Genomic DNA, 26320 nt, shown 5'->3' with positions numbered 1-26320 from the left:
CTCACAGCTTGACTGGGATAAGCGTAGGGAGGGAGCTCTCATACTGTCATATCTCGTCTACTTCAAGAGATCGCAGAGTCTGGAACGAAAAATGAGGGTCAGGCCTCGATTCCAGGTTGTGGGGCGCATGAAGAGAGAGAGGCCTTTACCTTGGCCAGAATTTACGGTCTCCGGGTCATAATGCTGGAGGGAATTGAGTGTATACGGAGAACTTGCACAAAGTTTCATTTATGGTGAATTGACGTCGGTGCGTGTGATCTCTTGGTTAGTGTACCCTTGCCTGACCGTTGATCAAACTGTATTCCCTAAGAGTTGATGTAGCAAAGTGTTTCGAGGGAATGACTATTGAGCTTACAGACAAAATGCCGTTTGTTTGTAAAGCTGCACAAAACTTAATTGATGTGCTTTGGGTATAGTGACAAAGCCTGGGCAGAAGCCAGGATTTATAAAGGAAAAGAAGACACTTCAGTTTAAATGGCAGAATTTCTCTTTGTAAATCAGGGGCTATCTTAAGTGTGTTTAGAGACCCAGTTTCTAGACCTTTGGTGTATGCTCAATTCAGGTGATCAATGGCTGGTGTGTACAAGAGAATATAATAAAAATTTGACGTGGGTGGTCCTGAACCAATTTTCTTTATCTTTCCTGCTTTGGTTCGGGTATGGATGGATCATAAGTAGGTGTCCCGATGATGCCAATACAAGTCACATTTCCAAACCTGGAGGAACAATTAACTGTGTTTTCTGTTAGGACACCCAGTTTTTGGCCCAGAACTTTTTTTTTTCTTTTGTGGTTTTTTTTTTTTTTTTTTACATTTATTTATTTTTGAGAGCCAGAACACAAGTGAGGGAGGGGCAGAGAGAGAGGGAGACACAGGACCCGAAGCCGGCTCCAGGCTCCGAGCTGTCGGCACAGAGCCCGACGCGGGGCTCAAACCCGTAAACCGCGAGATCGTGACCTGAGCCGAAGTCGGACGCTTAACCGACTGAGCCACCCAGGTGCCCCGCCTGGAACTTTGGAATTACTGTAGAGCACACGATACAACACAACAAAACAGAACAAACCAAACGCACTCCCAGGAGCAGTATATCCTCCTGTGTGCCGTGGGGTTGACAACCTGATGATCCTTTCTGTGGCTTCATTAACCTGACAAAAGAATATCGGTTTCCTTTGTTTTATTCTTGAGTCACCGTCGGCATGCACTGGGTACAGTCAGGATAACGTTTGCACCAATCTCAGTAGGCTCTAGACATTTTCTGTCTCATCTTTGTTGCTTCAGCTCGCCGTGAATCTCCTCCCACAATCGCTGATTGATTTAGCGTCCGCACGACGGCGTGAATTTTGGGGCTACTTGCTCCCATTTCAATTTTCCATGGTCTTAAGGATCATAAAACAAGACTGGTCTTGTGTTGGATTTTTTGTTGAATGTCTAGGTAACTGGATGATTGCTGACCGGTCGTGTAGTTTCCCCACTGGACTGGTTCGTGAAATTACTCCATCATCGTATAAGACAGAATCGGTCTTGTATGTTGAGAAGATTGCCCAGTTAGGGAACAGTTTCCATTCTCTGGTTTTGCTTTGCTACTCTCATTGATCAATTCTCTTTCCGCATCAAGATGTGTACGTGTTGTGCCTATTATCGGTTGCCTGTGATGATAGATCTGTCGGAGGGGACCAAGGGAAGGTTACTTCTTTTTTTCTTTTTTAATGTGTATTTATTCTTGAAAGAGAGAGAGAGGTGAGCGGGAAAGGGGCAGAGAGAGAAGGAGACACAATCTGAAGCAGGCTCCAGGCTCCAAGCTGTCAGCACAGACCCCCCCCACGCGGGGCTCGAACTCGCAAAGCGGGGAGATCATGACCTGAGCCGAAGTCAGACGCTTAGCCGACTGAGCCACCCAGGCGCCCCTTTTTTCTTTTTAATAAATGAAAGTGAGTCAGTCAGTCACTCAAGATTCAAGGTCCTTGTTTTTTAAGGACCACCAAGTACAGATCGATGTTGGACGTTCACATGTGCATAATTAGCCAAGAAAACTCTTGTTTTGATTTGTTACTTTAAGTATTAGCAGTAGAATTTAGGGGTCCAGCAAAAGGCACTAGAAAAAAATGTCTTTCTTGGGGTACATCCTACTTTTTTTTTTTAATTGTTTTTATTATTTATTTTTTGAGAGACAGAGACAGAGTACAAGCAGGGGAGGGGCAGGGAGAGAGGGAGACACAGAATCCGAAGCAGAGGCTCCAGGCTTCGAGCTGTCAGCACAGAGCCCGAGGCGGGGCTCGAACCCACAAACCATGATTTCGTAAGTTGAGCCATAGTTGAACACTTAACTGACTGAGCCACCCAGGTGCCCCAGTCCTGCTTCTTCTGAACCTACTGTTGAGGCCACCAAACACTTTGAACTGCTCAGAACAAAAACAGAATACAGATACCAGGTAGTGACAGTGTCACTAATTATCCTGTTTTTTGCTGCTAGAAACGAGAAGTGTTCGTGCTGGGGTTCAGGCGCAGCTCCCGGACTGGAATAGCCAAACTATAAACCACATTAAAGTGTGAGCGTGTCAAGCAAGGTGGCAACTTCATGACCATAAAGTTAAATAATATAATCACGTTCCGCTCTCCGGTACAGGCATATAATATTGTATTTTATTATAAAAATCATATATTTCCTAGTTTGGTATCTTTCTATTTACCTTCGAGGGAGTATGCCAAAGTTAAGCCTTTGGAACCTAAGACCCAGATTAAGGCTCGAGACTCTCCTGCATTCTGTGGTAATCAGAATTCAGCCAGAGAATCAAAATTCAACTGAGCTGAGAGAGAGAGAGTGCAGGTGTGAAAATAGCGTGACCACGAGGACATGGCATGCCACACGTTGCTTCCTGATCCAATTGTCGAAGAACTACCGAGCGAACCAACATGCGTCCGTTCATTCTGCCTTCTGGGGGTCCACCTGGAGGTGCTTTTAAATAGTATGTGACAGCATAGAAGCCACCGCCAGCCAGGGGCAGCTGGTTGGAATTGTCATCCTGCCACTCACTAAGTACCTGTATATACTAGAGTGACTTTATGTAGCTCCGTGTCTCAGTTTTGTCGTCTGTGAAATGGGAATAAAAATGTTACTTATATTCATAAGATGTTTAAGATCCCACAGTAATAATGCACGTACAGGGGCGCTTGGGTGGCTCAGTCGGTTGAGCCTCCGACTCTTGATTTCAGCGCAGGTTGTGATCTCACGCTGAGCGTGGAGCCTGCCTAAGATATTCTCTCCTTCTGTTCATCTCCCTCTGCCCCTCTCCTTCTCCCTCTCCCTCAAATCAATCAATCAATCAATCAATCAATCACGCTCAACATGTAGTACCTGGCCGTGGCCGAGGGCTCATTTAATGTTGGCTAGTAATTCGAGGTCCTTGAACGATGCAAAGCTTCCTACCAGGAAAAGATTACATATACAGAAGTCTCCAGAAAGTCAATTGTATTTTATTGCCTTGAAAGCTCATAGGTAGCTAGCTACATGTTGCAGGGATTTGGAAATGTCGCCCTTTTACCGCATACTGTCGTTTAAAGGTGACTGCCAGTTGTTCCAGGAAGAAACCTAAGGGGTGTGTGTGGCCTAAATCCTTGTGGCTTTTTATGGGGTCCGTGGTCCCCAGGCTCAGAATGGAGAGAAACTGCTCTTTGCCTCCAGGTCAGTTATACTTGTGGCCTCTTGATTATCGTTTGCCCCAAAGTTCTTAGTGCTCCATCTTCTATTCTTGGAGGTGAGAGGGGTCTTGACGTTCAGAAGCCAGTGGAATGTGGGGCCAGGGTCATTGGCGGAAGGGGTAAGTTTCAGGGGGCCCTACTTTCAGCGCCGTGGACTGTGACCTTCCCAGCTCAGGGCCTGCAGCCTTCCCGTCTCTTTCGATCTGTGTGTGGCATCCCAGAAGCTTCATAGGCCGATCCCTTCACATCTGCAACATCCCTGAGAGCATAAATACAAATAAGTCCCAAAATGCGAATCAGATGTCCCTGTAAACCCAAGTCTTCTCCGGATACCAGCAAATTAACCTATGGCTATTTCCTGAGCTAATTAGTTCCCCTCCCACGGGTAGCAATGCCACTGATGGAAAATCCATCGGTTTCCCGTACTAACTTCCTCACTTTACTTTGGTGAAATACAGGACATTTTGAAATTAAATGATTTCTGAAGTTGCGTATTATCAAATGCCAGAGTAAAATTATCTCAACGCCTCCTTCTTTCCATGCGTAGTTTCAATTTCCTGAAGCTAATTCCTTCCTTCTAATTACAAGTACTCTAAGAAGAATTAGTTTTTACAACTCAGCGTGAGAGCAAGTAACTCTTACTTCTTCAGGCTGAATTGAATGCAGGAGGCTTCCTGAATCTGCCTGAATACAACCGCTTAAGTCACAAGATAAATGTTCCCCATGCTGCCTTTATCATCCCCATCATCATCATCATCATTATTATATTTTTAGTGCTAAGGGCCACTAGGGAAATGGCCTCCCAATGGTCAGAACCTTGTGTTTGATGTTTCCAAAAGAATCTTGCCCTGGTGATAAGTAACATAGGAAAGTGGTTTCATTTCTTTTTCTTTTCCTTTCCTTTCCTTTCTTGTCTTTTCTCGTCTTTTCTCGTCTTTTCTTTTCTCCCCCCATAAAGAGTAATATGTAAAGTGTGGAAGTTTTAGCTGCGTGTTAAATGTTATTTTAAAATCCCTAGGTTGATTTAGACATACTTATCAAATCCGAGTACACCTGCATATATCTTGCTGTTTGCTCATGGAGAAAAGCGAAGCAAGCATGCCCATTTGAGAGGATTATGCTGAACCACAAAGAAGCGTCTGGAAAGGTTTGCCAGACTGAGCTTTTGTTGTTGTTGCGTTTGCCCCTCACTCAAATCACGACACTGGGAAAGTTGAAAGGAGATTAACATTGTATCAGGCAGATCAGGAAAAACATCTTATGTCGACCTTCGCGTTCAGAAGTAGAATTATCCCTTGACCCTTTTCCTAGTTTTCTTGACCATGGCACAATGAGTTTACTGAATTCTTACGGTGGATTCGGTATCAGTCAGCAAAGGGCCAGATCGTGCTATTTGTTTTAGAAGTGAAACTTCCCTGCCTCCTGGGCTCCCCCTCAAACCGACTCCCTCCCTTCCTCCAGGGTTTCATGCGTTATCGGGTTCTAAAATTGGTCCCTAGCAAGTGTTGGGTAAAACAAAACAGAACTAAGTCGTTTTTCAGTGTTCTTATATTTTTCAAATTCATGAGGTTAGGTTTTCGTTTCGTTAGTAGTTATTTTGTTAACGCAACCTTGCAAAATCGTCTACATCCAATCCTGCCCCCTCTGAAAACTTTGGAAATGGCAGTACTATGTGTTTTAGGTTTCATCTGAAGGCATAGCAAAAAGGTGTCAGGACTCTACAGTACCTTTTTCTCCCCATCTCCTTCATGTTCAAGCCACCAAATGAGAGCCGTGGCTCAACACGTAGCAGAATGTATTGTCTGCCACCTCTTGATGGCTTATCTTGCACCAAAATAAGTACTTGGCATCACTTTGATTCCACCAGTATAATGAAGTGGAATAGATCTTAGCGTCCACATGCTAAATGTGGACACTGAAACCTCGAGAAGTTAATTTCACAGAAGTGGAAAATGAAAGAGCCAGGATCTGATCCCTGGGCCCCCTTTGTTGGGCGGCCACTCTCAAAAACGTGTATGCGGCAAGGGTGATGGGAACACGTAGTAGGAAGTGAAGCCGCGTGTGCACCTCCATCGTGGAGTTAGCTGGAATTAAGACACCAGTTTTTCCTCTGCCTGGGAGAGGCCAGCGTCCGTGGGCTGCATACGAGGGGCCAAAGGGACTGCCACTTGCTCCTGTCACACCTCAGATCGTTGTCCCCCTCTCCTCCATGCTCTGGCCCATCCTCGGCAAGTATCCTTCTAAAATGAAGGTGGCAGGTGACAAATAAGTACCCAAGCTGCCTGATCATGGCCACGTTTCCCAATTAAGTAAAAGACTGGCACACCTGACAGTCAAGACGGAAATAATAAGCATCTTGATCAGAACTTCACGCGTGCGTGGAGTCAGACACTTTCCAGTAGATAGATGCTCTTTGCGCACATGTACTGGGATTGGTTTTCTGTAGGTTTATGAGTGGTGTCGAGGTTCTCCAATGAAAGAAACTTCTTCTCTACTCAGTGACTCTGTGCCTTCAGTGCTAACAGTCGCAAGAAATAGGTATCCAGCAATTTAATATGATAATCACTCATGGCAAGTTAAGGATACTCCCATACCTATGTCTCGGGCCCAGCTTTGGGCTCCGCGCTAAATTCTCTTTCTTTGAAAACACGGACGACAGGGACTCGGTTCATTTGAGGCTTTCTCCTTATCCTGTACGTACACGCGAAATGCTAACCCTTGCTAGTTCTTTGTTAAATTACGCAAGCGATTGTCTGGCTATGTAGCTGGACAAGGAATGTCCCAGAAGACTTCAGTTTTGGCTTTAGCTTACGGTAATTTTCAGGTTCCGACGCAAGCTTTTACACAAAGGATGGCCGGGCCCGAACCGGGAGCCATTTTGCTGAGGAAAACTGGAAATCCTCACCCTTTTAAACACCGAGTTACAACCGACCAATACCACAGTATTTCCTAAATTTAAGGTTACGTTTTCTGCCTCCCTCAGACTAACGTCACCTCTCCACGTTGAGACCCAGAGCCGCATTTGTTCACCCCAACCCCGAATCACTGAGCCTTTGTTTTTAGTACTTCGCCATTCTGCATTTGCTTTTTTAATTTGCTTGTGACCCTCTGCTTCCCCCATCTTTTTTTTTTTTTTTGGTACAATGATTCTTACCTTGTCTTTCCCCAGTCCGTTTCTGACCTGGAGAGACGTGCAGCATGTTATTGTCAGGACTTCCCGTGCAGGACATTTGAACGCTAATGACTGGAAAACCAATGCTGCGGGTTTTAAGGGTGAGAACTTCTTTCATATTCTGTCACAGGCAAAACATTTTTATTTCCGCCCCTCCCCCCCCCCCATTTTAAATGGAGAGCAGGAAATAGAATCCCTGAAAAGAAACTTGAAATTGTGTGCCGACACACAAGGAGCTTGCCCTTTTAGTAAAGAAAAGGCAGGTTCATTTTTTTTTTTTTTTCAATTCAAACAACACATAGAAGGCAGATTTCCTTGGCTTCCCACATCATAGGTCAATCTCTTAAAAGACAACCATCCAAGTATAGTCGACCTATGGGGCTTTTAATTCGTTTATTATCACTGTCGTTGGTTATCTGAGTGGTATTTGTACCAATGTATTTAAAAATTCCTCATCTTCTGTAGGGATTGCTTCCACTTAAAGACTCACTGGTTTATTTTCACTATTAGTTGGTAGGCCATGCTTTCTCTACATTTTGTTTTTGTTTCTTTTTAAGCTGCCACAACAGCTAACTCTAAGACATCACTTTATATAAATGAGAAGTTCTTAGGAAGCTTTATAACACGCAGTCTGTATACATTTATGTACAATATGTAATAAGTGCTATTTTTCTCACGGCTGAGGATTATAGTTCCCTCAAACTCTCTTACTCATGGTAGCCATTTTGCTCGTCGTCATCCATAACGTATGTTATAATAGAAAGAAAATAATTACATAAAGCAGCTGTCCTAAAGCTTCATTCACATGACCTCAGTTTTAACCCATTAAGTTAAGTTACAACAAAGACTACTCTTGGTTATATCTGCAGACTTAAATTTACTCCCAAATGGTCTTGGTATCCTTATCTTTCCCTATGGGTGAAAAAGAGCATCCCATACCATAGGGAATGTCTAGTTCAAAATTGAGATTCTGGTCCTCGGATCATCGGTAACATGTTGAATAATCCTGGGCGAGCCGTTTACTTTTTTGGGCCCTAACTTCCCCAACTTAAACATTTTAGAAGCTGAATAATATTATCTACCTATGATTTCTTAAATATGGTTTTAATATGTCTTTAGTGAAATTATACCCAATGTATGCATATATCCATGCTGGAAATGTAAAATGTAATTTTAAAAAAACTACTTGCAAATGGCTTATTATAGTCTCATGCTTAGCCCAAACCTGTAAATGTATCAGATAACCTGTGCCATATACAATATGTCTTTGGTTAACATCTTCACCGAAGACTTCACTCCATTTTTAGAAAAAGAAAAATATCCCTCTGCTTTTCAGTATTATCAAGGACCTCTCCATACTCATAACCTATATGGTGCAGCCGTGTTCAATGAACTTGTAATCTAAAGAGCTGTAAATACGTGCTGGGATCACGTTGTCTGAAGCCCAAATCAAGGCACTCGATCCCCAAACAGCCATTGTGATGTGCAGCATTAAAAATATTTGAAATGTCAGCTGTCTGTCATAGAAAATCCAGGACGTACTTTGCCATAGGGGTACGTTTCATTTTGATTAGCCTCCACACCCTGCCAGCTCTTCCTATATAAATCCACGAGGCTGGGAGGTGGGTTTGGGGAGGGGTTAGAAGGGTCCAAAATACAACCTTGGCGGGGTCAGTGCTGCGATGAACGTTTTGGTAGAGGGTTCACAGACCAAGTACATTGACCTCCATGAAGCTGAGGAATCAACTTTAACCCAAATAAAAGCCTTAGTTTTACTTATCCCTTTTTGGCAAGTTAAAAAGAGCGAATGGTTCTAATAAAAAATGCAACTCTTTTGAAAACCTCTGTTGGTTTTGGAGAGGGGGAAACAGAGGATTTCGAATAACTCCCCAGATCCAAACCTGAGTCCGAAGGGGGCCGTACGGTGCTCTGGCAAGGAGGAAAGAGCATTTTACTATTGCACGTGGCAATATTTAGTATCATATTCCACTCTTCTCTTAGACTGCTGCCAAGAGTAACAATTAAAGTTCGCCTTTTCGTAGATGAATTGCCCTGAACGGTCTGGACTCCCGGTGGAATTGTTTTGTAATTTTGTTGATGGCAAGCCCCATATTTCATCTAAACATGATCGTAATAAGAATAATTTTTTAAAGACTGATATTCTTCCCGACTCTAAGCATTACCATCCCCTCCCTAGTGTCCCACAAATAAAAGTGATTAAGGCAGAGGCTAGCAGGAGACGAAACGTGCTTTGGGGAGGGAGAGAATGGAGGTCACCGGGCCTGGACAAAGATGGGTGACTTTTTATGAAATGAGAAGTGAGCAAACAAAGAAATAGCTAATGCTTGGAAGAACTTCATGCAAAGGGAGCTCAGCGAGAGCTCGTATTTTAAATTAGGTCAGCCAGCGTTTGCAGGCCTAGCTTCGCGGGAACGCATAGCCGCACGCTTCTCCTTAGGAGAAGGCGGAAGTCACCTGCAAATGGGAGCGTGTGGCCGCGGCTGCCCCCTCTCTCTCTCCTGTGCAACTTAGTCCTAATGCTGAGCGAGGGGTGTGCCTGAAACAAATCCGAAAACATCTGTGCTCCCCTGGGCTGGCCTTTGTGCCCTGAGGTTGAGCGACGTAACCTGTTGGAAGCAATTTAATGTGTTGGAAAAAAAAAAAAAACACGAAAAAATAAGACACCTGAGGCTAACTTGACATATTGCCTAGTAGGTGCTCGTCTGCCCTGATGACGTCAATGTCAACCTCAGCGTTTCCTTCTCCTCGGGGCAAGCGCAAGCAGCTGAGAGTAGCAACCAGTGCGGTATTGGGGTCTTGTCATCCGTGGACTTGATAGTCATCACTGATCGCTTCAGAGAGGCCAACACCCTCCAAACAAGCTGTCACCAGACACTGCCAAGTCCTTACATTTCTTCAGACATACCCGTATGTAGTACGTCACAGGCCGAGAGTAGAACCAGGTGATCTCGGAGCTAGGCGGCTGTGGGCCTCGCCGCGAGGCAGACCCAATCCATTCTAATCCGCATGTGTTAGGGACCTGGCAGATGCAAGACATTCCCTCCAGCAGCAGCTGCTGGCTTCCTGTTGCCTGGCACGGCGAGGCTCTCATTCAGGCAAGGAGGTCGGCCTGGAGAAGCCGAGAACGTGGCTCTCTGCTGACTCGTGTGTGTTCCTCTGAGAGTGGGATTACCCTGGGGTTGCATGCGGATGAGCTGGGTGCACAGAAATTTCCTTGCTTCTTTTTCTGTGTTCTCATCAGAATAGCACGCTATAAACAATCGGGGTAGTAAGAGTAAACTCACAGCGAAGGGAGCCCCAAAGCCGGAAGCTGTTCATCGATATTTTTAGGCTAATGGTAGCGTAATTTTTCACAATGTTAATCGAACTAAGATTACCCTGTCCTGCTCCTTCTTAAGTAACAATAACGATCGTTTATAGTGTAGTTCAGAGTCTTTTGCAGAAGATCCGTTCTTCGAAATAAACGTAGGCCAATGAGTACCTACCTATGGAAACTGACTAACCGTTACTTGGATTGTTCGTTGTGTGAATAATTTTGGCTAAATGTCATATACCTTTTGACTCTAAACTTCCTCCAGAGATAGTTTCTTTAAAAACAAGTGGAAGAAACACCATGCCCTTACCAAAAACTCTCCTGGAGGTGGTTCATGAGAATAGGAAAAGTATTTGTAGGAGACCAGATGAACAGATGTGATATTTGCCACTAGAGAACTGAACTCCCAAATTCCTGTGTTTCGCTACTGCTCAGCATTTGTAATGCTAGGAGATGACTTTGGCATTAAATCATTTATTTGGGGTTTTTTCCAGTGTTATTTCCTTCTCCTTTGATGCCTTCCTTATGAAAAGTCTTCTCTATTTTTTTTTTTCTTTTCTGTGCTTTTTCATACCCCCTTCATGCGCCTTAAAATGCACAAATCAGCTATCGAAGCAAGGGCTTTTTGCCGTTTGGGTGGTTTTCTTCACAGAGCTTCATTTATGCAAATCTCTTTGTTTATTTATTTACAAAAACTTCCCGAGCACCTTCCCCTTGCCAGCCCGACATGTGTTGATGTGCACCCAGAAAGGGGAAGTGAGAGGAAATGTCGGGGGGCCCCCTGGCATTGCCTAATCTGATCTGGCCACGGTACGATTTACATACACACGTAGAAATTTACACTACACTTGTCTTCCCTTCTGTCAAGCCCACATGATCTGCCAGGTCATGTTTATAAAAAAGTGTCCATGCAAACTTCCCCGGTCATCTCAAATGCAGCCTAACCCGAGCAGGAAAAGGCATCTGATGTAGAGACGATCTCGGCTGGTATGTCACGGATAGTTCGAACAGTTCTGTTTGCGCATAGATGGTATGCGGACCAAACCAGCCATGCGGAGAACTTTAATTGTGCATTCTTCTAGAATCCATGGCTCTTACCGTTTTAGGAAGCTTAGCTCTTTGTGACGATCCCCTCCGTTCTACTGCTTTAACCTGAGGAACTCGCAAATCCACGGTCACTTGGGCTGTGTCCGCTGATCCCCACCCCCGACCCCTACGAGTTCTTACCTCTTTGGTTCACGGTTGCGGTTACAAGTGTAATCGAATGCATGCCACCTCAATGCTTTAGGTTTTTTTTTTTTTCTTCAAAGTGTCTGTATTTGGATTATATGACTGTATACAGTTAAACGCTCTTAAATTTAGGAACAGGAATAGACGTCAGATAATAAATTAGGACCTTCTGTCATCTTTACTAGGCGAACGAATGAAAAAAATGTCATTGAAAATCAAAAATGACAACTAAGTGAGCGAGGTTACCACGCCTTCCATTTCACTGCCCTCCCAGACTATGTAAGTCTCTCTTTTTTTACCAGCATGTTGCTGAAACCTTCCCATCCCCACTGACTTCTTTCTTTGACCACAACTAAACTACTAGATTTTTTTTTTTTAATTTCTAACTGATTTCCCACCATGGGAAAACAATTGACAGTCTAACATGACTTCTTAGCCTCCAAGGCCCTAACTTTTAATAACCTTTATTACCTTTAATTGCCATCATTTTGTTTCCACTGGTAGGGCTGGTAATTTTAAGATGTTCCAATATATTTTTAATACCTACCTGTCTTGCTTTCAGTCTGTAACACTTATTAAAAAGAATTAGACGTGCTGAAATCATGAAGCATGCCATGTGTTGAATTGAAAGTAAAGGTTTTGAAATGTGTTTTTTTCTTAGTGTGTGAAGCGATATCTGATGTATTACTGTCTAAAGGGGTAAAGCCGTATTTTATTTTATTATTTCACTGCACAAATAATAGTTCTTCTTTGCCACCTAGCATGCTGATGTGATGTTGGTAGCTAGGATTAAAGCCACATAATGCACATTAATTGGTCATCGGCACATGTTTTTGACGAAAGGTCAGTGATATGTTATTCATGTGGTCAGCGTCAGAGGTGGTTTAGAATCAGATGCTCGATTCCAGCCCCCATCCTCGCTGTAGAAATAAGTTTTTTATAATCCAAAGAAAGAGGGAAGTAGGTACATCTGATTCTACCTAATAAAATGCACTCATTGGAAATACCCCCTGAGTTTCTTTCAAGATTCCATGTGTTGTATACTATTGTACTCCCTGTAGGCAATTTCGTTTAATATGTGTTAACTTAAAACCTTTCATTTTTCTGTGTACTGACCATTGAATACAGGAACTTATCTTCTTGCTCATTTACAAAAAAAAAAAAAAAAAAAAAAAAGAATCACAAAATTTAGGGATTTTATTTTTATCCCTTTGTCTGGTGGGTGATTTGCCTAAATATCTAGCTGAGACCAATAATATGGAACCCCTGACAGCAAAGTGCTTGATCACTGCTTAATCTAGAGTCTCATGTCCAAAATATCCACTTGCCCATCAGAGCATTCCACGCATGCCTCACTAAATAAGTGAGATTTAAAAATCCTTTCTATTGACGGGAAATGTTGTTTTCTCCGTGCTGATCTTTGACGGGATGCTAGCATTAGGTTTTGTTAGACTTCGGGGGTGTTTTGTTTTGTTGCGTTTTACTTTTTCATCCCCAAGTACGTAAGCTTTAAATGCATGTGGTTTCACACTTAAAATCCGTCTTCAAAACAGAATTAAAATGATGGTTGCACTAAGTGACTATTATCTCTGTACCAGATATAATTAGTTAATGACGGGAATTATGTGCGGAGGAGTTTTGTGGCTTTGCCACCATTTTAGGAACCTTTAAATCCTAGTAGACGGTCGGTTACTGATATTTTGTGTGGCCTTGGAGGAAGCCAATTAAAGCTTTTGTATCTTGGTTTTTTAGAATGTGGGTAACTTATACCAAACATAAGGAGAAGGCTGAGTCCCCATAGGAACTAGTGATAGACATCTGAACTGATTATAGCTATCAATGTCCTGTTGACTCTTGAGTCATTACTACGGTAGGAAAGCTGTGAGCATAAAATATTTTTTTTTTTTGGCAATATGCCAAAGCTTGTACACTTAAGAGAGGATCGATGTCTCTTTTTGTGTAATTGCCTGATGAAAACTGATTCCACTAATTCTAATCAGGCTGTAGTTGCCAAGGTATCTTCCAGACTCTTCCTTCAGCATATGGGTTTGGCTATTAATGGTAGCAAATCTTGATAGTTTGTGGTTACAGTTGATATTTTAGGCAAAGATAAACATCATCAACCCCTAAACCCGGTGATTGCAAAGGATGATCAACCAGGGCCAATGCTAATTTCAGGCCAAAAGTGTGTTATGACTCTAAAGTAATGAAATGGATTTCTGTGTAGCACCAATAATTGGGTTCTGAATCCAGTTGCAAAATAAGATAACCAAAAAGGATTTAAGCCAAGACCGTCTTCTCAGAATACGTACACTCACACCTACAGACACATTCTTTTACAGAAGCTTTTAAAATTCGACATTTTCTTTTGGGAGGTTTTGTGTTTATTTAAAAAAACAACGACAACAACTCACTCAACAGAGTGGTTGAGAGCCTGGGTGCCAAAGTCAAACAGCTTGGGATTGATTCTTAGCTCGATAAACAAACGATATCTGGTAATATAAGACACGTTCTTTTGTTTGTTTGTTTGTTTGTTTGTTTTGAGAGAGACAGAGACAGTGTGAGAAGGAGAGGGGCAGAGAGAGAGGAAGAGAGGGAATCCCAAGCAGGCACAGAGCCCGATGTGGGACAGAGCCCGATGTGGGACATGAACTCACAAAACTGAGATCATGACCTGAGCCAAAATCGAGAGTGGGACGCTTAACCGACCGAGCCACCCAGATGCCCCAATACATACACATCCTTAATCAACATTATTGGAGTAAGTTTACATATGATAAAAAAAGCACCATTTTAATCGTACGAATGTAGGTACCCAGGTAACCGTCACCACAAGCGAGGATAGAATATTTCTGTCACCCCAAAATAGACTTTCATGTTCCTTTCTTTTCCCTTACCCCCTATGCAACTGATCTACTTCCTTTCATTATAGATTATATTGTCTCTTACAGACTTTTATATAAGTAGACTCATTGAAAAGTGGCTTCTTCCTCTCCAAATAGTATTTCTAAATTTCCTCTAAATCATTAGGTATATGAGGGGTCCGTCCCTTATTGCTAAGTGATACTCCAGCATAGGGATATACCACAGTCTATCCTTCACTTTTTCATGGGCGATTTTGTTGTTTCCAGTCCAGGGTTGTGAGTTATGCTGGTATGAGTACTCGTGGACGAGTCTTGGTGTGGGCAAACACAACTTTTTGGAACATGAGACAGTCAGAAAAAGCCTAATTGAAACAGAGACCCTGAGGAGTGGGTGAGCAACCCAGATGGCTAACCAGATGTGTCGAGCATCAGACAAGGCCTGCAGCTTACACAGAGATTTGGTCAAGGAAGAGCGAGGGGGCCGTGATGGCTGGTGTGTGTAGCAAAGGGGAAGAGGAAGGAACACCGTCATATACAGAGTCTGGCACGGCTCTTCATTCACACCATGCTACTCACCTTTAGTATTGAATTCACAAACAGTTAATATTCTGTTAAGATTTTGTACAATGAAAACTGAGCATGTATACGTATGGATGTGCATAGAGCCGTGGCCGTTGAAATTCAGTGTATAAAAAGGGCAGGTGTGGTGTGATCAGAAAAGTAATTTAAAAGAAACTGACACAGGGGTGCCTGGGTAACTCAGTCGGTTAAGCACCCAACTCTTGATTTCAGCTCAGGTCATGATCTCATGGCTTATGAGATCAAGCCCTGCGTCGGGCCCTGTGCTCACAGCTCAGAGCCTGCTTGCGATTCTCTCTCTCCTATCTCTCTGTCCCTCCCACCCCACCCCACCCCCACTCTCTCTCTCTTTCAAAATACATAAATAAACATTGGGGGAAAAAAAGGGATTTAAGAGAAATTGGCAGAAAAGCTACTTGAATCCCAGAGTTAGGGGTTCTCATTTCGTTTGAAAACATTTTAGAGCCTCTGCAGTGATTTGAGAAATTAGTCGATAATAATAATGACTTTCTAGCGAGTCGATTCGAGTTGCTTATGTGATGTCAGAAAGAATTTTATTTCTTAAGCTGATGGTGTAAACCCACTGGTCTTACGATGTGTCCTACAAAATGACACGTAGGTAAGAAACTGGCCGAAATGGATGTGAATTCCCTTGTGGTGATCATTTTTATTATCTTAGTATGCAATTGCATATTCCTGACCTTAAGGGCTGTGACATTCAGGGAAATTTTTGATCATCTCTTGGCTTCCTTCTACATGAGGAGAGTTCTAGAGTTGAGATATATAATCATCTTTGCTAAATTCTTCTTCTTCTTTTTTTTTTTTTTTTTTTTTTTTTTTAAGAAGGGCAAGAAATGCTTTTTGAAATCACTCTTTAATAAACCCAGGGCAAAAGGTGTGAGGACAAGATTGCTCCTTGAAAAATGTCAGGCCAGAAATTGTGCTTCGAGAAGGCTTCACAAATTCTCTTTGACCAAAGTCTTTTTGCCGGTCATTATCATTCACCATGACCTTCAGAAAGCCACTCAGCTTCCAATATTTGAATTATTTTTCATATGCAGTTATAGCCTTTGTATTTCCCACGTGGCTTTGTAGAAATTTAAAGAAAGCAAGCGACCGTAATTCTGGGCTAGCCTCTTGAGTTGCTCTGAGACAAGGGCAGATTGTGTGACAGAAGCATTTATAGTTAATAAATGACTTTTTCTCTTTCTTAAGGTTTACATTAATTTTTTTTTCTTCTTGTCCATGAAGCGAACTCAGAACTGTCTAGAATTCTGGGAAACTGCATTGCTTATTTGAACCCACCAGAGGCTACTGCTGTATGCTTTCTTAACGGACCGTGCAAGATGGTTTTGTCTGGAAATCATTTGCTGCTTTTCATGTTTTATCCTCAGAAGTATCCTCAGAGCCAGGACAGAAGATATGTGTTCAGCTTTGTTCTAGGATTTGATATTATACATCTTAGAACCCTAAAACCCCTGCTGAATCCCAGCCATGACTGACGAAGGAATGAGAGACAATAGCTAAAAACGCAAGAACTAGCCATGATTGTATGTTAGGGCTGCCGTAGTTGGTTGTGCAGGTTATTGACTGCACTAGGGAGCTAAACTGAGGGTTTGGGTGGAGCCCGAACCCCAGCCTGTGATCCACTTACTAAGCCATGCGCCCCAGAGGGGGTTGAGGTCCACCTAGAGAAAGAGGGACCTTTCTGTAACTCATGGAGATCCCACATGCCAGCCCGGTTGCACTGAACCCCGTTGTCATTTCTCTCTGCTCTGTCAAAGGCATGACATGTTGTAAAAAACACCTATCCTGGGATGGTTTCGTTCACTTTAACCTTCACCTGTTGCTTCAACCTTGACATTCCCAAAACCTTCATTAGCAAACAAGGTCGGCGTTACTGGGGTCAAATAGAGTTTTCCAGTGTCTGTGAGGATTTCACCGCTGTCTTTCGTGCCAGCTCTCTGGACAAAGTTTGAAGGAATATCCTAGAATGTTAAGTGAGTGTGGGTGCTCATGAGTACAAATCGATTCTTCTTTTTTTTTTTTAATTTTTTTTTAACGTTTTTTATTTATTTTTGAGACAGAGAGAGACAGAGCATGAACGGGGGAGGGGCAGAGAGAGAGAGAGACACAGAATCGGAAGCAGGCTCCAGGCTCTGAGCCATCAGCCCAGAGCCCGATGCGGGGCTCGAACTCACGGACCGCGAAATCGTGACCTGAGCCGAAGTCGGCCGCTTAACCGACTGAGCCACCCAGGCGCCCCTCGATTATTCTTTTCATAGCCTTTTTTACGTTCTCTCATTTTTTTGTGACCCGAAATGATTGATGCTTCATGAATTCAAATGTATGATCATACATCTGGGGCCTGTAGAAGATTGATATTTGGGGTAAAGGGTCCTTGTAAGTATTGGCCTATGCGGGATGCCTGAGCACAGACATAAAGCAGTGGTGAAAGGCTTTATTGGAAGCTTCTGTGGTGCTCATCAAGCTGTCCCGAGAAGGTACTCCCAACAGACCAGCGTTTCTACTGTCTGTGGAACAGAGCCTTAAATATGAAAGGAAGGGGTGCCTGGGTGGCCCAGTCGGTTACGCTTCTGACTTCAATTCAGGTCATGGTCTCACGGTGCGTGGGTTCGAGCCCCGCATGGGACTCGGGGCTGATGGCTCAGAGCCCGGAGCCTGCTTCGGAATCTACGTCGCCCTCTCTCTCTGCTTCTCCCCTGCTTATGCTCTCTTTCTCTGTCCCTCTCTCTCAAAAATAAGTAAACATTTAAAAAAAAAATTGAAATACGAAAGCAAACACGTGGTTTTGGTGCACTGGAGAAACCCTGATTGGAATTTGGATGTGCCTACCTGTTTGGACTCAGACATCAGTATACCTGAGTGAGGTCACCCGTTCCGTGCCCTTGGTCGGGCACATAGGCCTCAACCTTACGTGCCACGCTGAGACACTGGTAAGTGGGTGCTGCTTCAGCTGTGAAAACCGGTTCAGGATCAATAAGAGATCCCAAATGGGGCAGCCTGGGTGACTCAGTCGGTTGAATGTCTGACTCTTGGTTTTGGCTCAGGTCATGATCTCATGGCTCGTAGGATCGAGCCCCACGTCAGCTGTCAGCACAGAGCCTGCTTGGGATTCTCTCTCTCCTTCTCTCTTTCTGCCCCTCCCGTGCTTGTTTGCGTGCTCTGTCTCTCTCTCTCTCTCAAAATAAGTAAATAAACATTAAAAAAAAAAGGGGGGGAGGAGTCCCAAATGAACAAGAAGAAAAAAAGGGCCTTCTGATGAACCTTTGTAAAGTACAGTTTTAGTAAAGATGGTGTAGCTCGTCCTTTTATTCCCTCCAGAGAGATCTTTCTTTATATTGGTGCCAGTGCCTATGACATAAACCAGACCCAAAGATTCAAAAGGAACGCCTGAAAAGTAATCCTGTCCCAGGTCTACGCTTAACTTCCTAAGACCACTGCATCCAGCAAGGTGCAGTTGCAAGCCAGGCGACCGCTTTGCAGAATTCATCTGGATACATCCTCTCTGAAATAAATAGATCCAGACCTTTTTTTTTTTTTTTTTCTGTTAAAATCTCAATTCAGGCTTTTGACACATGTTCACATCTTGCTAGCCTCAGGCATTTCAAAGCAATTAAGCTTCTATCACACATCCCAATAATGGCTTCAACAGGCTTCATTTTATGGTGTTACACCAGAAGCCGCAATACGCCCTGAAGTTTCCAGAGTCATCTCTGAAAGAGCCAAAAGACCAGGGCGTTGTGATCACTGCTGGATGTTAACAAACAGGAAGTTGTTGTTTGCCGCTCAATACCATTCTTCCACCTTTACGTGCCTGCTTAGCTCTAATAAAAAAAAAAAATGGACTCGACTTGAATATAAAATAAAGGATCTTTTCCATATTAATAATGTCTCCACATTCAGAGAAAATCCCTGATGGAAATGGCTGAAGAAGGTCAATCTCAGCAAGAACAGGGGAAAGGCTTATGGTCCAGATGCTAGCTTTCCATCCATGCCCCACATCCATCTTTTTCTCCACACGATATTTTAATGAGCTTTGAAGAAGAGAGCCGTTTTTATGCAGCTAATTTGCAAAAGGCAAAGGGCAGAAAAATGGTCCAGGGTCCATTTAGGGTATATAGATGAATCTTTGAAATATTTCCACCCCCTTTTGCCACCTTGTTATTCTGAGGATGATGACTGATGTGAGGAAGTAGTTGAAATAAATACTGTGTATGTTGTAGGTGACAGTAATCAATGGATACATACGTGATGCAGAGGGATTCTGAACAGTTAGGATTGAGTCCCCGTGACTTTGGACGAGTTCTTTTTTTTTTTTTTTAATTTTTTTTTCAACGTTTTTTATTTATTTTTGGGACAGAGAGAGACAGAGCATGAACGGGGGAGGGGCAGAGAGAGAGGGAGACACAGAATCGGAAACAGGCTCCAGGCTCCGAGCCGTCAGCCCAGAGCCCGACGCGGGGCTCGAACTCCCGGACCGCGAGATCGTGACCTGGCTGAAGTCGGACGCTTAACCGACTGCGCCACCCAGGCGCCCCTGGACGAGTTCTTTTAATGTGTACGTGCCTTATTTTTTTCAGCTGTAAAATACGAATAATACTCTTGTGCCAATAGGACTGTTGTAAAGATTTCATTAGCTAATACAGAGTAACATGTGTATGTAAAATACTATTTTTGCCTCCCATATAAAATTTCTTCTGGGCATCTTATTTTGGGAAGCATGCCCTGCCACATTTAATGCACTTCAACCACAGAGTCAGTAAGATTAAACAGATAGATTCAAATGCATTAAACAGATCCTACAATGCATTTCCTATTTTTCAGCATTGCAATTGAGTTTGATTTTGTGTCTCAACTCAGTCAAACCCTGATTTTGTCCTAACAGCGATTCGACTTTAACTCCCTGAGTAATGTGTATCCAAAGAAGAAAATCTGTAGACTAACCTGGTGCTTGATCAGTGAGGGATATCTATAGGTTAATTAGGAGAATTTCTCTTCCCAAAATATGTTTTTAATGTTTATTTATTTGTTTTGAGAGAGAGAGGGAGAGCATGATCAAGGGAAGGGCAGAGAAAGAGGGAGAGAATCCCAAGCAGGCCGCATGCCATCAGTGCAGAGCCCGATGCGGGGCTCAAACTCACGAACTGTGAGATCATGACCTCAACTGTTTCATCAAGAGCCAGACGCTTAACCAACGGAGCCACCCAAGCACCCCTTCCTGAAACATCTTTAAAAGGAAAGCAAAAATGTGTGTGCTACTCCATATGAAAATAGCATCTTAGCGTAATGTGTGGTATAGCCACCTTTCATTTCTTATGTCATTGGCATGAGGGAAGGGATTTAGGAATCCTGCCTCCAGAGACTCAGGCCCCAGGTTGGCGATAGTAGCCTAATTAGCCAGGCTTTATCAATTGGGGTTCCAGGAGAGATGCAACCCTATTTCCCTCAGGAAGTGGCTCTCAAGGTGGGATCCCTGGACCGACCATATCAGCATCTGTTAGGAAGGAAATCCTGGGCCTTAATTTCTTAGGTGTTTTGTTTTGTTTTTAATTTAAGTATAGTTGACATACAGTATGACATAGTTTCAGATATACAGCTTCTCTCTACATTCACCGCAAGTGTATCGGTCACCATACAGGATAACGGCATCACTGACTGTATTCCCTACACGGTGCCCTTTGTTCCTGTGACTGATTCCATAACCGGAAGCCCGTACCTCCCAGTCCCCTTCACCCACTTTGCCCATCCCTCCCCGCTCTCCGTCCCTCTGGCAGCCATCAGTTCTGATTCTACGTTCTGTTTGTCCGTACGTTTGTTTTTTTAGATTCTACGTATGAGTGAAACCATATCATATTTGTCTTTCCCAGTCTGATTTGTTTCACTTAGCATAATACCCACTAGGTCCATCCATGTTGTCACAAATGGCAAGATCTTACCTTACCTATGGCTGTGTAATATTTGTGTGTGTGTGTGTGTGTGTGCGCGCGCGTTCTTCATCCATTCATTTACGGATGGACACTTAGGTTGCTCCCATATCTTAGCTATTGTAAATAATGCTGCAGTAAACATAGGGATGCATATATCTTTTCGAATTAGTGTTTTCGTTTTCTCTGGGTAAATCCACACTAGTGGAATGACTGCATCAGGTGTTATTTCTATTTGTTAGTTTTTTTAGGTACCTCCATACTGTTTTCCACGGTGGCTGCGCCAGTTTAAAGTCCCACCAGTAGTGTGCAGGGGTTCCTTTTGCTCCACATCCTCGCCAACACTTGTTATTTCTTGTCTTTTTTATTTTAGCCCCTCTGATAGGTGTAAAGCGATATCTCATTGTGGTTTTGGTTTGCATTTCCCTGATGATGCACGATGTTAAGCATCTTTCCGTGTGTCCGTGGGCCATCTGGACGTCTTCTTTGGAAAAATGTCTATTCAGATCCCCTGTTCGTTTTTTAATCAGATTGTTTGGGTGTTTTGGGCGTTGAGTTGTGTACGTTCTCGATATTGGGACTTCCTTTAAAACCACTAGTCAGTGAGACCGAACAGGTGTGCTTTCACGAGTCCTCTGGGTGATTCTGAACGCTCATAACGAGTCCGGAAACCACTGACCCACGTCCTCCGCTGCCTGTAGTGAGTTAACTTCTTTCCTGTGCGTTTCAGTGGTGCTAACCAAGTACCGTCCTTAGAAGAAATGAACAGATAAAGTCTCAAATCATTTCTTTTTCTGTAGTTTGGACAGGGAATCCCAAATCTGAAAGGTGCCCTCAACACATCTCATCCCTTAAAAAATGATAATTAAAATTTAAATTTAAAAAAACATCTCATCCCTTGTCAGTCGCTTGGCCCTTTGCACCCCACTACACTCGTTCCCCTTTCTGTCAGCTGGACCATGACCCTCTGTTTTCAAACTCTGCATCCCCCTGTCATGGAGGGGAAAAAAAAGTTTCCATTGTCCCTGTTGCCTTAGTTGCAGCCTCCCTTATACAACTAAAAACTGCCAGCAAGTCTGAATTAGCTGCTTCCCCTTCCTTACTGTTCAGCCCCTCTGTAATTCTCTGCAATCTTGTTTCCACTTACACCTTTGAAGTGAAATTACTCTGTGAGACTTTCAACCGCCTCCTGCTTGCCAAATCAGAAGCCTCGTGTTTTTCTGTAAGATTTCGTGCTTTTGATCTACCCAGTCCACATCTGTCTTTCCTTGCCTTTTGCGATGAAAAAATAGAGCCCATGTTCTCTGACACTTCAGGGATTCCTTTTTCTCCCTTCCTCCGCCTTAGCCAGTCCCTAAGGTGTGTTGCTTAGAGAGTTCTGGAGGGAGCGCTCACCCACTGCCCAGCTCCCTGCCTCCTTCCCTCTCACCGCCTTGCAGTCCCTCAGCTTTCTTCCCTGCATCTCTGCCTTTCTTTCAATTACGAGTATCACCTCCTTGTGATTTTTCAGTTCTGCGTCTTCGACGTGGTCTGCATCCATCACCAACCTTGAGTCTCTGCACAGGGCTCCCCCTGATGTCATGTCGAACTCAGAACTCTCCAAACAGAATCTGTCAGTCATATTTTACAAAACCTCTGTCATGGCGGGGGGGGGGGGGAAGACTTCTCAAGATCCCCCTGTTCACTTTGCCTCTTCCTTCTCCCTCTCCTCCGTCTCCCACGTTGTGTGTTCCATTGCCCCTCCTTGTCTGACCTCTCACCTCATTCACCACGTCCATAACCTGGCTTATGATCCCTCATGCCTACACCGTTTAAATAACCAGTTCCCTGCTTTCTTCCTTCTACCTTCGTATATCCTTTATACCAATACCAGATCACTCCGAGACTATCAATTAAATTATGTCATTTCCTTGATCATTGGCCACTCACTGCCTGAGGATGAAATCCATCCATGGGATTCCAGGCGCACACGGCTTTCTTGAGGAAGCCACCGTTCCAAATATCCTGGTCCCATGACCTAGCCCCAGATACACCTCCACGAATTCAAATCTTACTCAAGGATTTAACAACCGTCTCAGGTCTTTTTCTTCTAAGAGAATACACAGTTCTCATTAACGGCCTGTGAGAGTTTGCCGAAATTTCCTTATTATTGTTCTTTAAGCTTAAAAATTATTTGAGTTTTATGTAAATGGAAAGGAAAGTTCATGAGAAGGCACACACAGCACTTGAAACTTAGAAGGGTGTTAGCTTTCTTCCCAATGAGATGGGGACATTCCCAGCTCCAAGGCATAATTTCTTCTTTGTGGTCACTCTGCGTGTTTCGCAACCATCATATCAAGTGTGAGTAATGGCTCCCTATCAAGGGAGCCATGGATGAAATCACCACGTTACCCACTGCATGTGAAAACACACGCACTGGAAACAAACATCAACCAGAATTTTCTGTTTGTTTCTCTTATGAGAATTTAAGGACAAAGCAAACATAAAGGAAAATTCGATGAAGAGTTGCCTAAACACGGTGTGTAAATGATTCACAAATAAGACTTTTGCCTGCTGGTTCGTCAAGATCCCAGCCTCGGTAATTGTTTGCTTGAGTTACACATCAAGATCTAGGCTGGAGAGCTGGTATATGGTCAGTCTGATCTTCAGTTAACTTTTACCCAAAGACCCTGGTAGTACCTCTTTGATCTTGTGTTCATCTCCGCCAAAACAATCTTTAGCTTCCTAAAAACAAGCGCAACTCTCCCCAGGCTGATAAAATGTTTTCCTACCTCCACTCAAGAAATGCTAGTCAATTACCTTAAGCAAATTACTTGCTTATTATAACCATGTTGGAAGCAAATAAAAAAGGGACGAGCAGAGAAAAGAAAATAATTCGACGTTCTTCCCTCTTTTCCTAAAATAGAGGCCCCTGAGAGAAGGCTGGCATATCTCCTTCTCTTAACTCTGTAAATAAAAAAGACTCCTAATAAATACGTATTTTTCCATATGCAGACGTAATAAATTGTGGATATATACAGCCATATGAGACGAGGTACGTTGTGCATGGAGAAGAGCTCAGCGGTGTTTTCGCAAACGCTTCTTGCCTCGTCTGTGTCATGATGAGCCTGTCACACTACCCGCAGCTGCTGACCAAACCCATCCCGAGGGGGGCTTTGCTTTGCCCAGACCCTGCAGACAGCCGGGTACCAGTGTCTGGAAGTTTGCACAGGCACGTCCTCAGTAGCACCGGTGATGGCTGGCATGTTTGGATCTGGCCGGAGCTGTTAGTAGAGCCTGAGATTTTAGGAAGAGCGAGGGAAAAGTAAAAACAACCCGTGCAGAATAAGGCAGGCAGGCGTTGGCTCCATTTTCCTGCCCCCAGGGGAGTCTGTGTTTTTGCACCAGGCGACAGAAGACAGCACTGTAACTGTTGTTCTGATTTTCTAAGAAGCTTATATAGTGCCTTTCACGCTAAAATCTAAAAGGGCACCTAGGCAAGGGATGGATGTCAGAGAAGGAGATTAAGGAAAGGGAAGAGAGGGGTAATTCTGGAAGCACCCTCCTCCCAGCCTTCCAGAGATGTCTAGGTGTAGCAGTGCTGACCTAGGAGGACTGGGAAGAATTACTTTCCACTTTTTCGTCCTCATGAATCTTACATTTTGTTTTCCTATTTCGCTATTTATTTTTGCTTGAAAAGGGCAGTAAACGGCGAGCCTAAGGAAAGCGGCACGGGCCCTCTCCGATTTCACCCCCTCCTCCTCTTCCACACGTTTGGCTCTGTGTGGCGGTGGCGCTGGGGTGGAGGGAGGCGCAGGGTCCCCGGTGGGAGCAGGTGGTTCAGGACATCGAGGATCAAAGGACCCAAAGGTGTGAGGCCTCCAGCAGCTGCGAGGCCTCTTTGATCTTGGGTCGGAGTCTCTCCCCACTCAAGACAGGAATTTGCATAACTACCTTTTAGTCTGGCGGTTTACTTACAGGTAGACGAAAATAGCAACAGGCTGATTGATGGCCGAGGACACCCCGCAATCGCGGTTGGACTCAGCTCTCCGGCCGCCTGTCCTCACCCCCTTGTTTCCTGCCGCGTTTACCACTAATGCCCATCCCCTCCCGACCGCTCACCCCACACACCGCCCACTCGAGGGCTGCTGGTTTCCTCTTTGCTCCCAGTGAACCACATGCAGACCTGGTGATTATTTAACCAGGAGGCTGCGTCCCAGCCCCTGGAATGCCCTCCCTCTCTGCCCACCTCATGGGAAACTTGGCACGCACCAAAGCACGATCCAGATACCACTTTCCCCTCTCGGGTCTTCTTGCCTGACTCGAAATTTCAGCTCACATTTAGCGAGCACTCTCTAGGCACCAGGCTGTATTAGGTTCCTCCGTATCCATTGTCTTTTTGGCTGATTTCTTTCTGCTTGAAAGTCGTTTTCCACGGGGTGAGTGCTCTTAATTGTTTCCTAGCGAAACCATTCAGTTATTCTTATCTCGCCCCTGCCTAAGAACACATATCATTTTCTGTTTCTTTGGGACCCTCACCGGGGTGACTATATAGCAGGTGCCTCGCAACCCCATGAGTGATACAATAACGAATCAGATACATTATTTGCGTGTATCGAAACTGACCCTTTCTGATAGTCAAATAATGGAACCTAATTTATCAACCGTGTATCATAAATTGGAGATTGTGTACATGGTAACAAATACAAACATAAATCCAAGATGCCTATACACCCTCTAGTTGATCAATTATTGGCATTAAAAGACGTGGCAGCTCAGAAACTTAAACAACAAAAAAACTTTTAAACCAGCCAAGTCCTTTATTATGTCGAGAGTGCTTTACTAATAGTCATTTTAGAATCATCATGAACAGGGACACCTGGGTGGCTCAGTCGGTTAAGTGTCTGACTTCGGCTCAGGTCATGATCTTAACGGTTTGTGGGATCGAGCCCCGCGTAGGGCTCTGTGCTGACAGCTCAGAGCCCGGAGCCTGCTTTGCATTCTGTGTCTCCCTCTCTCTCTGCTCCTCCCCTGCTCACGCTCTGTCTCTTTCTGCCTCTCAAAGAGGAATAAACGTTAAAAAATTAAAAAAAAAAAAATCATGAACTTAAACTGACTTCCCATTCAGTGCGATGTCAAAAAGCAGGAGAAGGAGAAAAGATTTAAAAGAGCTGGCTCCAGAGCACGTGGGTGACTCAGCTCATGATCTCATGGTTCATGAGTTCGAGCCCCGCATCAGGCTCTCTGCTATCAGCACAGACCCCACTTTGAATCCTCTGTCCCATTCTCTGTCTGCTCTTCTCAGACTTGCATGGGCACAGGTGCACCCTTTCTGTCTCTCGAAAAGAAACATTTAAAAATAAATTAAAAAATCAAATAGAGTAAAATAAAATAAAATAAAATAAAGTAAAATAAAATAAAATAAAGTAGAGTAGAGTAGAGTAGAGTAGAATAGGGTAGAGTAGAACAGAGCAGAATAGAATAGAATAGAATAGAATAGAATAGAATAGAATAGAATAG

At 43.8% G+C, this 26320-nt stretch overlaps 1 protein-coding gene across 1 annotated transcript in view; it reads left to right on the top strand.

Moving 5' to 3' along the window:
• The window catches only part of PCSK5 (proprotein convertase subtilisin/kexin type 5), a 471153-nt gene that overhangs the window by 237629 nt on the left and 207204 nt on the right, over window positions 1–26320 (top strand). Inside the window, exon 10 of the mRNA XM_040449255.1 lies at window positions 6864–6967. Coding sequence (XP_040305189.1) covers window positions 6864–6967 — 104 coding nt within the window. The remainder of the gene's footprint in view (window positions 1–6863; window positions 6968–26320) is intronic.

The sequence above is a fragment of the Herpailurus yagouaroundi genome, unplaced genomic scaffold (assembly GCF_014898765.1).
Source record: "Herpailurus yagouaroundi ecotype Mexico unplaced genomic scaffold, PumYag 199, whole genome shotgun sequence".
NCBI classification, from domain to species: Eukaryota; Metazoa; Chordata; class Mammalia; order Carnivora; family Felidae; genus Herpailurus; species Herpailurus yagouaroundi.
The sequence above is the reverse complement of the archived record's forward strand: the minus strand, read 5'-3'. Positions and strand labels throughout refer to the sequence as shown.